Source organism: Lissotriton vulgaris, chromosome 1_1, assembly GCF_964263255.1.
Source record: "Lissotriton vulgaris chromosome 1_1, aLisVul1.2, whole genome shotgun sequence".
NCBI classification, from domain to species: Eukaryota; Metazoa; Chordata; class Amphibia; order Caudata; family Salamandridae; genus Lissotriton; species Lissotriton vulgaris.
In genome coordinates this window covers 1,631,442,506-1,631,454,629 of record NC_141685.1, presented here as the reverse complement: position 1 = coordinate 1,631,454,629, position 12,124 = coordinate 1,631,442,506, and the positions used below count along the sequence as shown (strand labels likewise).

The 12,124-nt window shown below is 49.6% G+C and overlaps 1 protein-coding gene across 1 annotated transcript in view; it reads right to left on the bottom strand.

Annotated features, from left to right (window-relative positions):
* LOC147750946 (Golgi-associated RAB2 interactor protein 1A-like) overlaps positions 1-12,124 on the bottom strand; it is a 226,189-nt gene that overhangs the window by 23,890 nt on the left and 190,175 nt on the right. Inside the window, exon 4 of the mRNA XM_086918856.1 lies at positions 1,547-1,713. Within this exon, the coding sequence (XP_086774982.1) occupies positions 1,547-1,713 (167 nt within the window). The remainder of the gene's footprint in view (positions 1-1,546; positions 1,714-12,124) is intronic.

Below are 12,124 nucleotides of genomic sequence, written 5' to 3'. Positions count from 1 at the left end.
GGTCGCAGTTGAGGAAGACCTTTTCCCCTTTATGAATATAGTGACAGTTAGAGTTTTTAGAGAGTCTGAGTGACATGAGGTCTCTTTGAGTATAGCTGTAGCAATCCCATGTGGAATCGGGCATAGGTTCTGGGCCTAGGGCCGGCTGGGCCCGGACGGGCACAGACGGGATTACCTTTGGCGCGCCTTCGGCGCGCTGGCGGCGCGCCCGCAGCGCACGTCCGCTGCGCTTCCGGTGCAGGCACATTTTATAGATGGGAAGAGGGGGGGGGCGTGGCCTCAGGACGGTGGGCGAGGCCTCACTTCCCTCGGTAATGGCGGCAGAAAGTTTGATAAGACCCGCGGAAGCGTTAATATCGGCTGCGCGGTAGTAAGTCGGCGATTTAAGAGGAGGGGGAGTGCTCTGGGCAAAGTGAAAAACACAGGTAAAATCACAGTTTTAAAATTACAGTGCTTAGGTTTGTCGAGCGTGACTCACGGCTTCCGCCTCAGGAGCTGTCTGTGTGGCTAATGCGTGCTGGGTCAATAGCGCGTCTTAAGTAGCAGTCAGGGGGGCGTGGCCTCAGGACGGTGGGCATGGCCTCACTTCCCTCGGTAATGGCGGCAGAAAGTTTGATAAGACCCGCGGCAGCGTTAATATCGGCTGCGCGGTAGAAGAGCGGCGATTTAAGAGGAGGGGTGTGCTCTGGGCAAAGTGAAAAACACAATCACAGTTTTAAAATTACGGTGCTTAGGTTTGTCGAGCGTGACTCCCGGCTTCCGCCTCAGGAGCTGTCTGTGTGGCTAATGCGTGCTGGGTCAATAGCGCGTCTTAAGTAGCAGTCAGGAGGGGCGTGGCCTCAGGACGGTGGGCGTGGCCTCACTTCCCTCGGTAATGATGGCAGAAAGTTTGATAAGACCCGCAGCAGTGTTAATATCGGCTGCGCTGTAGAAAGTCGGCGATTTAAGAGGAGGGGAGTGCTCTGGGCAAAGTGAAAAACATAGGTAAAATCACAGTTTTAAATTACAGTGCTTAGGTTTGTCGAGCGTGACTCCCGTCTTCCGACCTCAGGAGCTGTCTGTGTGATCGGGAACTCGTGCTACATCTGCATCGAAGAACAAAATCTTGAAACCTAAGGTTCTGTCCCTTAGGCTAAGGTATCAGTATGTGGAATAAAAGATCACACAATCATGACTTTGTCAGCCATGCCACTACATGTCATTCGGAGGCCTTGGCTTGCTTGAAAACGGCCAGACCAGGCCACCTCCACCTTTTCACGACCCCACCTTGATCACTAAATACCAGACCTTAAACCCTGAGAAGGGATATTCCTACAAATTTACAGTTTACCGCTGACATCAAAGCTACTGTACAAACTTAGATTGCGCACAACCACATAGATTTTCTGTGTACAGAAGGAAGGCTCAAAATTCCAGTGTCTGCGACTTTATCCAGAGGATTTTCAAAATCTTGCTCATTTTAAAAGCGCAGCTCTGGAACATTTGAATTTGCAGCACAGATTACACATTCAATGCTTAACATGTGATAAATATAAAATCATCTCACAGTGTGCTGTGAACTTCTTGGGTCGCATCATCTTCCGCCTCCTCCGCTTTGTGCTTGAAATGTCGTAGAATAGGCCATCTCGGTAAACTGAAACTTACTCTGCTTCGTTTCCTTTTTGGTGTTTGCCGCGACTTTCTTGAGTCACTCCAAGTCTCTGTGTCAGAATCCTGGTCAGAAAGGGCAGGGGAACAAAAGTAAAGGATTTACTCTGTTGTTCAAAATGGACTCCCCAATTCACATACCCAAACAAAAACATGCAATTTCAGAACATATTAGCAGTCAAGAATCACCCTGTCTCCCTACTGTCCCAGGGACTGCAGGCCCTTGTTAATACCCTGCCTTTTGCTTGTGTCTGCCTCATTAATTAACCTCTCAATCGCTCCTGGGTCTGCCTAAAATGTTCTTCTGCCTTCTACAGCCTCCACTGGAGGTTGCTACAGTGACCTACTTTTGACCTCGGCCGGAGTTTGCACTTCTGTTCACTGGACCCAGAACCTTTACTGGCGATTGACCCATGGCTCTACTGGCAACAGTCCATGATTATAATAAAAGCGTTTAATCGCTGAAGTACTCGTTGACTTGTGGGCTGAGTTGTCATCCCATTCATCATGTTACTGAGGGGACTATGCCTTTTCAATGGCACTTTTGTCCACCTTAAAAAAATATTTTGATTGATTGTTTTGAGTGAGTGCGAAAAGCTTCCTGTGATGTTCTTGTTCACCACCAGAGATGCCAGAATCCAGATTTCCTGAAGATGACAGGATCTCAACCACAAAGCATAATCTTTGACTTGTGACACTGAAGTGAGTGACATCGTGAGAAGTGATAAAAGAGGAAAAGAAGTCGCATAACAAGTGCCACTCTAGGGAAATTAGTGGAACAGTTGGCCAATGTTTAAATAAAAAAATCAAAGTTTTTCCTTCCACAAAAAGAAACTTTTTCCTGATTTTCACCAGCTTCTTTTAAACCTTCAAGAACTTTGTGAAGTTAGTGATGAAGGCCAACTTTGCTAACTTTGTGCACCCCCATCAGAACATTCAATAACTATGTTTTAAATATTTTTTTATCTAGATGTTAGTAACACAGAATTGTAGTAAAACTACTTTGCCACCAAATGCCCAATTTAGAGAAAAAGAGGATCCTACCTTTAGATGTTATGGTCATGGATACACATTGCTTGTGGTTTGTGAGGGTTCCCTCCGCCCTTCAGAAGGGAAAGCATGCTTAGACATCCAAACCATATGTGCCCTGTAGTGCATTGCAAGGTCTGTGTTCCGCTCCGTACAGCATGTTATAACTGCAAAGACGTGTCTGTGTGATCTGTTGGCATACCGCCTTCGGCATTTTGTCTGGGCTACCCCACAGGCGATGAGGACAGCTGGCCCGCTGCACCCACTGAGCCGCACAGAAGCCTGTACAGATCACTCCAACAGCTGTCTCCCACTCACCTGAAAACACTGCCATGAAAGAAACTGATGGTGAAACCAAGCAGTCCCTGCTTCTACACTTTGCTGATAACAAAATCTTCCAAACTACTCTGCAACCTTCCCGACTCAGTGGCAGGCGATGGTTACAATACCGCCTTAACAGCCTTCAACGCCTACTTTGACCCACAGATGAACCCTGGCTTTGAAAGGTTTAAGCTAAGTCAAGCTCGCCAAAAGGAAGGGGAATCAACCGAGCTATTCTATGCCTGCCTCCAGGAGCTCGCCAGCACATGCACTGCGGATGACCAAAAAAAGAAGTACGGCAGAAATTATCCCAGGCTGCCAGTCAGCAGTTTTGTGATGCCTCATCCTCTGCTTTCCTGACATGCCATTGGACGATATCCTCGTGCTTGCCTGTTCATATTAGCTGTCTAATGATTGCGGCAACATAATCAAGATGGCATTTCACAGACTCTCTACAAACCCCAAGCCAGCACACTGACCCATCAAGTAGAAACAGCAACCACCATTTCTAAAGGACACCCCTGTCGGCATCCCCCTAAACGTACGCAAGCTGGCGAACCCGGCAGAGACACATGTGGCTTCTGTGGATTCTTCTTGCACCCTCTCCAGGATGATCTGCGAAAGGCAAGACTTGTTCAATATGCCAACGCATTAACCACTTCACAAAAGTCTACAGAGGAGGACACAAACAGTCATTCTTCAGAGGAGTGAGGATCGTTGAAATTACCCACCAAACAGACCTGAAGGTGCTACAGCATCCGTGGGCCAGACCAACATGTCAGCAGAGGAGGAAGATGACAAACTCTTCCTGCTATCATGCACCCTCGAGCCAGGACAGCCTCAGCGTCAAGCCCATCCCACCTTCCAGAACAACATTGGCAGCACACCAATCTTCTCCTTGATTGACACAGGTGCATCCATCAACGTAAACTTGCCTAAAGCAGTACCTCACCATCCATCCACACTCCAATTTACAGCCCACCACGGCCAAGATGTTTGTATATGGCTGCACGGAACCCATCCCACTGGTGGGAATGTTCCTCTGCTCCATCTCCAACAGGGAGGCGACCTGCCGCACCAAGTTCTTCTTCACATCTTCTGACTCTGAGACACTTCTACGCTGCGATACTGCAGAACACCTCCAACTTGTCCACTTCACCACTACCATGAGCAATCTAGCTAATGTCATGGACCACATGAGCAGTGATTTACCACACATTTTCACACTGGCCTAGGGCACCTAAAAGGGCAACAAATATCACTACATATCAACTCTAAAGTGTGCCCCGTCAAAATACAACACCACTGTATTCCATTTCTGCTCCGCCCAGCGGTGAAGGCAAAGCGGCTGAAATGTGAAGAGCCTGGGGTCACTGAAAAAGTGTTGGGACACACTCCATGGATGTCCCCCATGGTTGCAAAATCAAGCAGCCCAATTGCATCCACATCTGCATTTATATGCGACACTCCAACATGGCTATCAGATGAGAGCCACATTTCACCCACAACAGATGATCTGATCACTAACATCAATGGTTCCAAGTCGTTTTCAAAGCTCGAGCTGAACTCAGGCTACCATCAACTAGAACTCCATGAGAACAGTGGATATATCACAACGTTCTCCACTCATATTTGCCTTCCCTGGTATTGCAGACTAAACTTAGGCTTCTCATCTGTAGATGAGGTATTCCAAAATGCAATCTGGGAAGTCCTTACCTACCTCGAAGGCGTCATCAATGTCAGCAATTATATTCTCATCCATGCCCCCACCCTTGATGGTCACTGTCACCACCTGAAAGCTGCCCTCAACAGGATCAGCTCTGCTAGTCTAACCCTCAACCACAACAAATGTCAATTCTTTTGTTGGGAAAAGGAATTCTTATGATACATATTCCCGAACGAAGGCATTAAAGTAGATCCAAGCAAGTGTGTTGACATCAAGGAGACAACCACACCGACATCTGCTGCGGAAGTCCGAGGTTTCCTTGGCCTCGCAACATACTGCGGGTGAATCATCTCAAATCTTGTCACACTCACAGGATCCCTGCAACACCAGACCAAAACATATTCTCAATGGACATGGGGCAAACCAGAGAAAGGTGTGTTTCAAATAATCAAAACACCCTGATCTAAAACACAGTAATGGTGTACTTTGACCGAGCAAAGCAATCTGAACTGGCAGTGGACACAAGACACATTGGCCTCAGAGCAGACCTCATGCAATGTGCTGACCATGACAAATGGGCTCCTGTCACATTTGCCAGCAAGGCTATCACAGAGATCGAGAAGAAATACACCCACATAGAAAATGAAGTCCTCACCATCAAGTGGGGTTTGACATCACTTTCATCTGTGTCACTACAGGCGGCCGTTCAGATCACAACCCATTCAGTCCACTATTTGCGGGATTAGCATCCCACCCTCCCTTCCACATTGAGAAGTGGACACTACAACTTTCAAAGTACCAGCTGATGGTGTGCTGCAAACCTTGGTGTGATAATCTGGAAATCTCCAAAGGGAACACCAACGGGTAATACCCTGCTCGCTGTGAATGCCAAGACTAGTCCTCGCTCACACAGGTTACCTTGGAGCCACCAAGACCAATGCACAACTAAGGAGGAAGTGTGGTTCTCTGGATGCAAATGCCGATAACAGCAAAGACTACCTGCTGCTGTTTGCAAACACCCATAGGAATATCACAGCCCGCTGGTCTCAAGACAAGTCAAGAGGCTAATGCGCATGCTAAACATGGCAATCTGTATTTGGTGCAAACAGCAGGCTGACATCGAGGAAGTAATTTGCAATGTGCCGGGAAACCCTTTTTGGGTAGCTGTTGGGCATTATAAATTTAAAACTAAACTAAACGAATGTCCTTGGAGCATATACGGTACAAAAGGCGGTGGTGATGGACGGAGCATCTGAATCAATCAAACACTCACACCCAGTCAAAAGATCTGGGTTTAATCCATCACCGTTCTTTAGCCCACTCTGCCACCCCAGTTCAGACATGGCTATATGCAAATCAGTCTGACCCTGTGCCTCATGGGAACAGTCCAGCCCGAACTGCCAAGCCATGTCTTCCCTGGACCGGAAACAAGCTTCCGAGGACCGGTTTCTGGCATGGCAGCTGTCTTCAGCCCGGCTTGCTTGAATCCAGTGGGAAAGTGAGCAAGGGACTCACGTCTGAGCATACCCTCCCACACTTATGGCGGCCAAAAGCGGTACAAAAGGGGGTGGTGATGGACGGAGCATCTGAATCAATCAAACACTCACATCCAGTCAAAAGATCTGGGTTTAATCCATCAACGTTCTTTAGCCCACTCTGCCACCCCAGTTCAGACATGGCTATATGCAAATCAGTTTGACCCTGTGCCTCATGGGAACAGTCCAGCCCGAACTGCCAACTGGGGTACAAAAGGGGGGTGGTGATGGACGGAGCATCTGAATCAATCAAACACTCACACCCTTGTTTCCTGTCCAGGAAAGACATGGCTTGGCAGTTCGGGCTGGACTGTTCCCATGAGGCACAGGGTCAGACTGATTTGCATATAGCCATGTCTGAACTGGGGTGGCAGAGTGGGCTAAAGAACGGTGATGGATTATATAGGCGCACCCCCATACAGCACCACACAAAGAACACCTGCTGACGTCTTATTCGAAAGAGCGCGAGTGGCAACATCCCCCACACAGAAATGTGGACTCCCAAGCAATTTAGAGACAGACTTTGAGAAGTTGGCCTGATATATGATGTTCACTAGTTCTAATGATCACCTTGTATCAGTCCAAACAACCCTTATGGTGATTGGTTGTAAGTCAACCTTATAGACCAGCTATCCTAATGGTAGCATGGACAAAGCAGTCTTAGGCTAAACTCTTTTGGCATGTGAAGCCAGCTGTTTTACCACATATAACCCCTTGAATACCAAGTGAAAGGACACCATACAGGTTGTTATGAAAATAAACAATATATATATATATATTTTTTTTTTAATTTTTATTAGGAAACCTCAGGATTACAGTGCGCGCAAAGCAAATAGAGGCCAAAAGGCCAGCAAACAAGTACATCCAGTCATCAAAGCAGCGCGCAACAGAGGATAATGACACTGCGTTCTCCGGCGAGACCGGACACATCAGATCAGGATTAGCGAGCAAAATTATCAGCAGTGTTACAGGATGTGGGAGGAGTCCAGTTTAGAATAAGATTGAAGGATCAGACTAAAGGCAATATTACGACAACAGTTCACCATGCTATTCTCACGACAGGATAGTAGCCTTCAATTGAGTGCATCATTGGGAAAACAACAAGAGGATATAAGTCCGAGAGCAATCCACCGAGTCACAGTAACCCGCCCACTAAGCAAGCAATAGTAACAGGATCTAGCAACATAAAGGACATAAGCAATAATCCTCCCGAGGAACCCAGACCCCGAACTCCAACCATAAGAGATATTAACACCTTGGCTGCTAGAGGTTTTCCCCCCCCCGGTGCTGAACTCTGAGAGTTCCCATTGTTCATGACGAGCTCAGCTCGTCATCAGCACAGCTCAACCGTGCCTCATGACGAGCTGAGCTCGTCATGAGCATCGAAGGGGTTAAAGAAAGATATATTAGGAAAGAACAAGAAAGAAGAAAGAAAAAGCGGGTCATAGAGACAAAGAGAAACACAAAAACACGCCCCACCCCCACCCCCCACCCTGCATGCAGCGGAAGGCAAGGGCCCACCCCCTCCATAGGCATGCCTATCGCCCCAAGAGTCCCGAAAAAGGGAAAACGGGAGGAGGGCCCTAGCTCCGGCCCCAGACACGCCCTCCCCCACCCATCCTGAAAAACAAGTGAGCCCACCGTAATGGAGGGCGATCAGCAATGTATAGTCATCCCAGTCAATCCAAGACACAACAACAGGCCATGTTACGATCCGGCACCAAGATCATCCAGCATATACTTAAAAATCCAGGTTCAGCCTTGTCCAGTCCGAGCCAAAGTAGAAATGCGCCACACATTGTAGGAAGGCAGATTCGATGAATCCACAGTCACTAATGGAGCCCATATAGCAGCGAGGAAGGGGAAAAAAGTCAATGCGGTAGTGCAACTCCATAACTCGCTATCCACGGCTAGGACAGGGTAGTGAAAGGCAGGAGCGGTAGTAGCCGGCTGGGAGGTGTAAAAATCAGCAGACACAAAAGCTTGACTGCAGGACCCACCAAGTCCACTATCCAATTGCACACAATGCAGGGGGTCCCCAACGTAGGCAAACCTGGAGAGGTTGGGAGCCGGAGCAACAGTATGGCCGCCTGCCATCGGACACGTTGCCGCCATCTACAAGTCGTCAATGGGTAGCCAGCGACATCTCAATGCAGAGTGTAAGTCTGTAAGGGCTCGCAGGACGTCTCGCAACGTGGGTTCCATCTTCCGTGCCCGGGTCACTGTAGCTCGCCTATTGTAGGGGGCCCCAGAAACAGGCAAAGGAACAAACCCCACCAGCAGCCAGGAAGTCGGGCGCCGTCCACAACACTCTAGCAAGTCGTGGCAGGCACATTAGAGACCAGGAGCAGCCAACGTGTTGCAAAACCCACTCTGGGCGCGTCCGAGTGATTCCACAGAGCAGCGCTGCAGGAAATTGCCTCGGTCGCCGTCAATACGTGGGGCAAGACAAAGCCCAGCCGTGCATCGGTAGATGTAGCTGACGGGCAATGGCAGGCAACGGCGTTCTATATGAGGTACTCCGAGGTGTAAGCGCTAATCCCCGATCCGCCGTCTCAGGCTGCGTCAGTTCAAAAGTCCCGGTCTGGATCACCGGGCGAAGACTGCCGCTCGGGGCCGATGTTGTGCAGCCGCGCGCCGGCTGTAGCGCCACTCTAGGTCCCGGCTCACCCGATGCAGAGGCCGGAAAGTTCGAGGCGATGGAACTCGGCCATCCAAGGCAGGTTTCATGCCGGAAGAACGCCGCCGGTCTCCACGGACATTCGGCCGTGTTTAGCCACAGTCGGGATGCAGGATCAATGCCAGGATGGTGTGGGAGGTGAGGGCGAGCGGCGGAGCCGGGCGTCTATGCGGCCATTTTGGCCGCCGTCTTGGCTCCTCCCCCCCAACAATATATTTATTAACTAACATACACCTCTGAACTCTTTATGAGATCAGAGGGCTAAGCACATGACAATCTCTTAGGAAAAATACGTTTAAGTTGCACAATTGCAATGGTGCCCTAGGGGCACGACAAACCATATACTAAGTAAGTGGAATGTGAAAGTCGATAGAAGGAATGGAGCTGTCCAGAGGCTGTAAGATCGCTGGGACCACACTACCCTAACCCTAGGTAAGTAATAGGAGGCCCACGGAACGCGTGTGCAGAGTGTGAACTCACACGCGAGATGCGTAACAATGTCTATGGACAGTACAGTTCGAGTAAAAGGTGAGTACGGACAATCCTGACTATGTAGGACTAAAACGACTGTGGAACTGGACACTACAAGAGTTAATCTACCCTGGAGCACCAAAATGCTCTTGTTACCTCACCCACAGGCTGCGGGTGCATAGGTGCGAAGTCGTGTCGGGTTCCGGCGTTGAAGTCTATGGAGCCTGGAAGAAAAGATGCTGCAGGCGACCAGGAGGAAGATGTCCGGTGTGATCCAAGCGTGGATCAGTGAAGAGGAGAACCTGAAAGCAGAGGGGACAATGTTCAAAGTCACTAGCCAGTGACTGGAGTGGAACCAGGAGTGGAACCAGATGTCGTCTTCGCGATCAGGTGAAGAGTGGACGCTTGTCTCTGCAGCCACGTGGACCAGGTGGTGTCTTCGACAACCAGGATAGAGGCACGAGCTGTCCCACGCAGGCTCTCGCTGTCAGCAGTGTCGGATCCGGATTTGGAGTCAACAGGCCTTGGCAAAGGCAACCCACGCGGTGAGTGGAAACGGCATCTGAAGTGGACCAGGAGGGTCCGGGGTGCTCCTCTTTTGGAAGGGAGCAAGGACCAGTCTGGAGCAACCAGACCAGCAGTGAAGATTTCAAGGTTCGTTGTCTAGGAGGCCACTAGCCAGCCGGCAAGTGACCAGACAACGCGTTGAGCAGCAGGCAAGCAGAAGGGCCCCACGCAGATCTCGTGGATGCTGGAGGGCTGGTCTTCGGTGCAGGAGCTGCTCGGGGTCGGGGCTTCTCAGTAAGCATGAGCGAATTTTGCGGATCTCGCGTTCGCGAATTTTGCGGATTTGCGGATTCGCAATCCGCAAAATCCGCGAATTCCCGCGAATTTGCGGATTTTTTTTTTTTTTGTGTTCGCCCGTGTTTCTGCCAGTTCGCGAGGGTTTTGTACACTTTCGCAAATTGCGAACTTACCTGTCGGGTCGCAAGTTTCGCGAACTTGTTGTTTCTACGTGTCCAGCCTGTTTGGGACACTCTTCTTCATCACTGCCACTCTCTGTCACCACTGCCACTCTCTGACTACTCATGCCACCCTCTGGCCCACCCATGCCACCCTCTGTTTCATCACCACACCCTCTGGTTGTCCAGTGTACATTATTTTCGGCAAAGCAAAGCACACCTTCCCTGCCTCAAGTGACCTGAATTAATTTGGGGCTGATTCATGTGTCACAGAATATTTTTTTAGCTGGCACCTGCTTCCTTAGTGCGCCCTGATTAGTGATCTTTTGCACTTGCTAAGTGCTTTCATTGTTGCAAAATTAGTTACAACACCTGCCCTGCCCCAACTGACAATAATGAATTAGGGGCTGATTAATGGATTTTAACTTCCAGCCTGGCTCCTGCTTGTCTCCCTTAGCTGTAATTCAGGACCTTTGTGGCATATGTGTAACTATTCTGAGGTTCAGAGCAGGGTCACATAATAGTTTCAACTGGCAACTGAACTCTGGAGGGGCCCCTCAGGAAGCACTCCAGGAAATGGCTACTAATGATGAGCCTGAACTTTTGAACCTGGTAAGTAGTTACTTTCAGTTTTGCTAAGATCGTATTTCTGCAATTTTGCACTTATTCGCGGGGCGCGAACTCACGCGAACAGTGCGAGCAGTGCGAGCAAAATCCGCTGCTCGCGGATTTGCGGATTTTGCGGGAAATTCGCAAATCTCGCGGATTGCGGATTTCCCGAAAATCCGCAAAATCCGCGAGCGGAACGGATTTTCCGCCCATGCCTACTTCTCAGTCCCCAAAGCACTTGGACGAGGTTACCTCAGAAGTTGTGCTGGAGCGAAGTGCTGCTTCTTTCAAGATGGCCGGTCCCACGTGTCTCGTCGCACCCACAGATCTCAGCTGTGCTGCAGATGTAGGTAGAGGTCGGAGAAGTCTGGGAATCTGGGTCTCGTTGGGCTCTGAAGTCTGGATCCTCGAGGGAAGATGACAAAGGGAAGCCGCTGGACGCTGATGGTGGCTGCTTGTGCAGGGTGGACACTCCTTGCCCACAAGGGAGATTTCTTCAGTATTCTGTTCAGAAAGTCGAAGTCCAGAGTTTCTTGTAGAGTTTCAGTTCTGGATTAATCTCACTCGGAATGGGACCAGCTCCTACCTTTATCCTGCTAAAGGGGGCTGTACTACGACTAGGTCCCTCCTATGGGTGGGACCAGGAAGGGGGGTGGTTACACCCCCTATCCTTTGTCCGGTCTTGCGCCAGAGCTGGGGCTGGAGAGCCCCAGGAACTGGTTTAGACCGGTGTATGCACAGGGACACCTTGTGTGCCCCAGGCATGTCTCATTCCTTTCAGCCCTGTCCTACCCAATACACAAAATCCTGTCTGGGGTGGTGCTAGCACCTCCCAAGGCAGGAAACCCTTTGTCCAAGCCTCCCTCGCTGGAAGGTCTCCCAGCAGCAGGAGGTCAGGCTTGTGTCTGTGGTGGCAGCATCCATTTTGTGATGCTGAGGCTCGGGTTAACTTAAACCCTGGTTCACAGTTGGGTACATGTCGTGTTCCTCTAGAAGGGTGTAATGCTACCCCCGTCGCCAGAATTGGCGAGGGGGTAGTATTCCAATTCGTATGACACCTTACTCGACATGTTTTGATAATGCTATGCCAAAGTTAGCAATAACAGCGAGAATTATAATGCACTTAAGTGTATATGGTATAGCGTTATCATGGAAACAGCTAAAGGACTTGGTTCCGAAAGCTGTAGACAGGCTCAGCTCATGC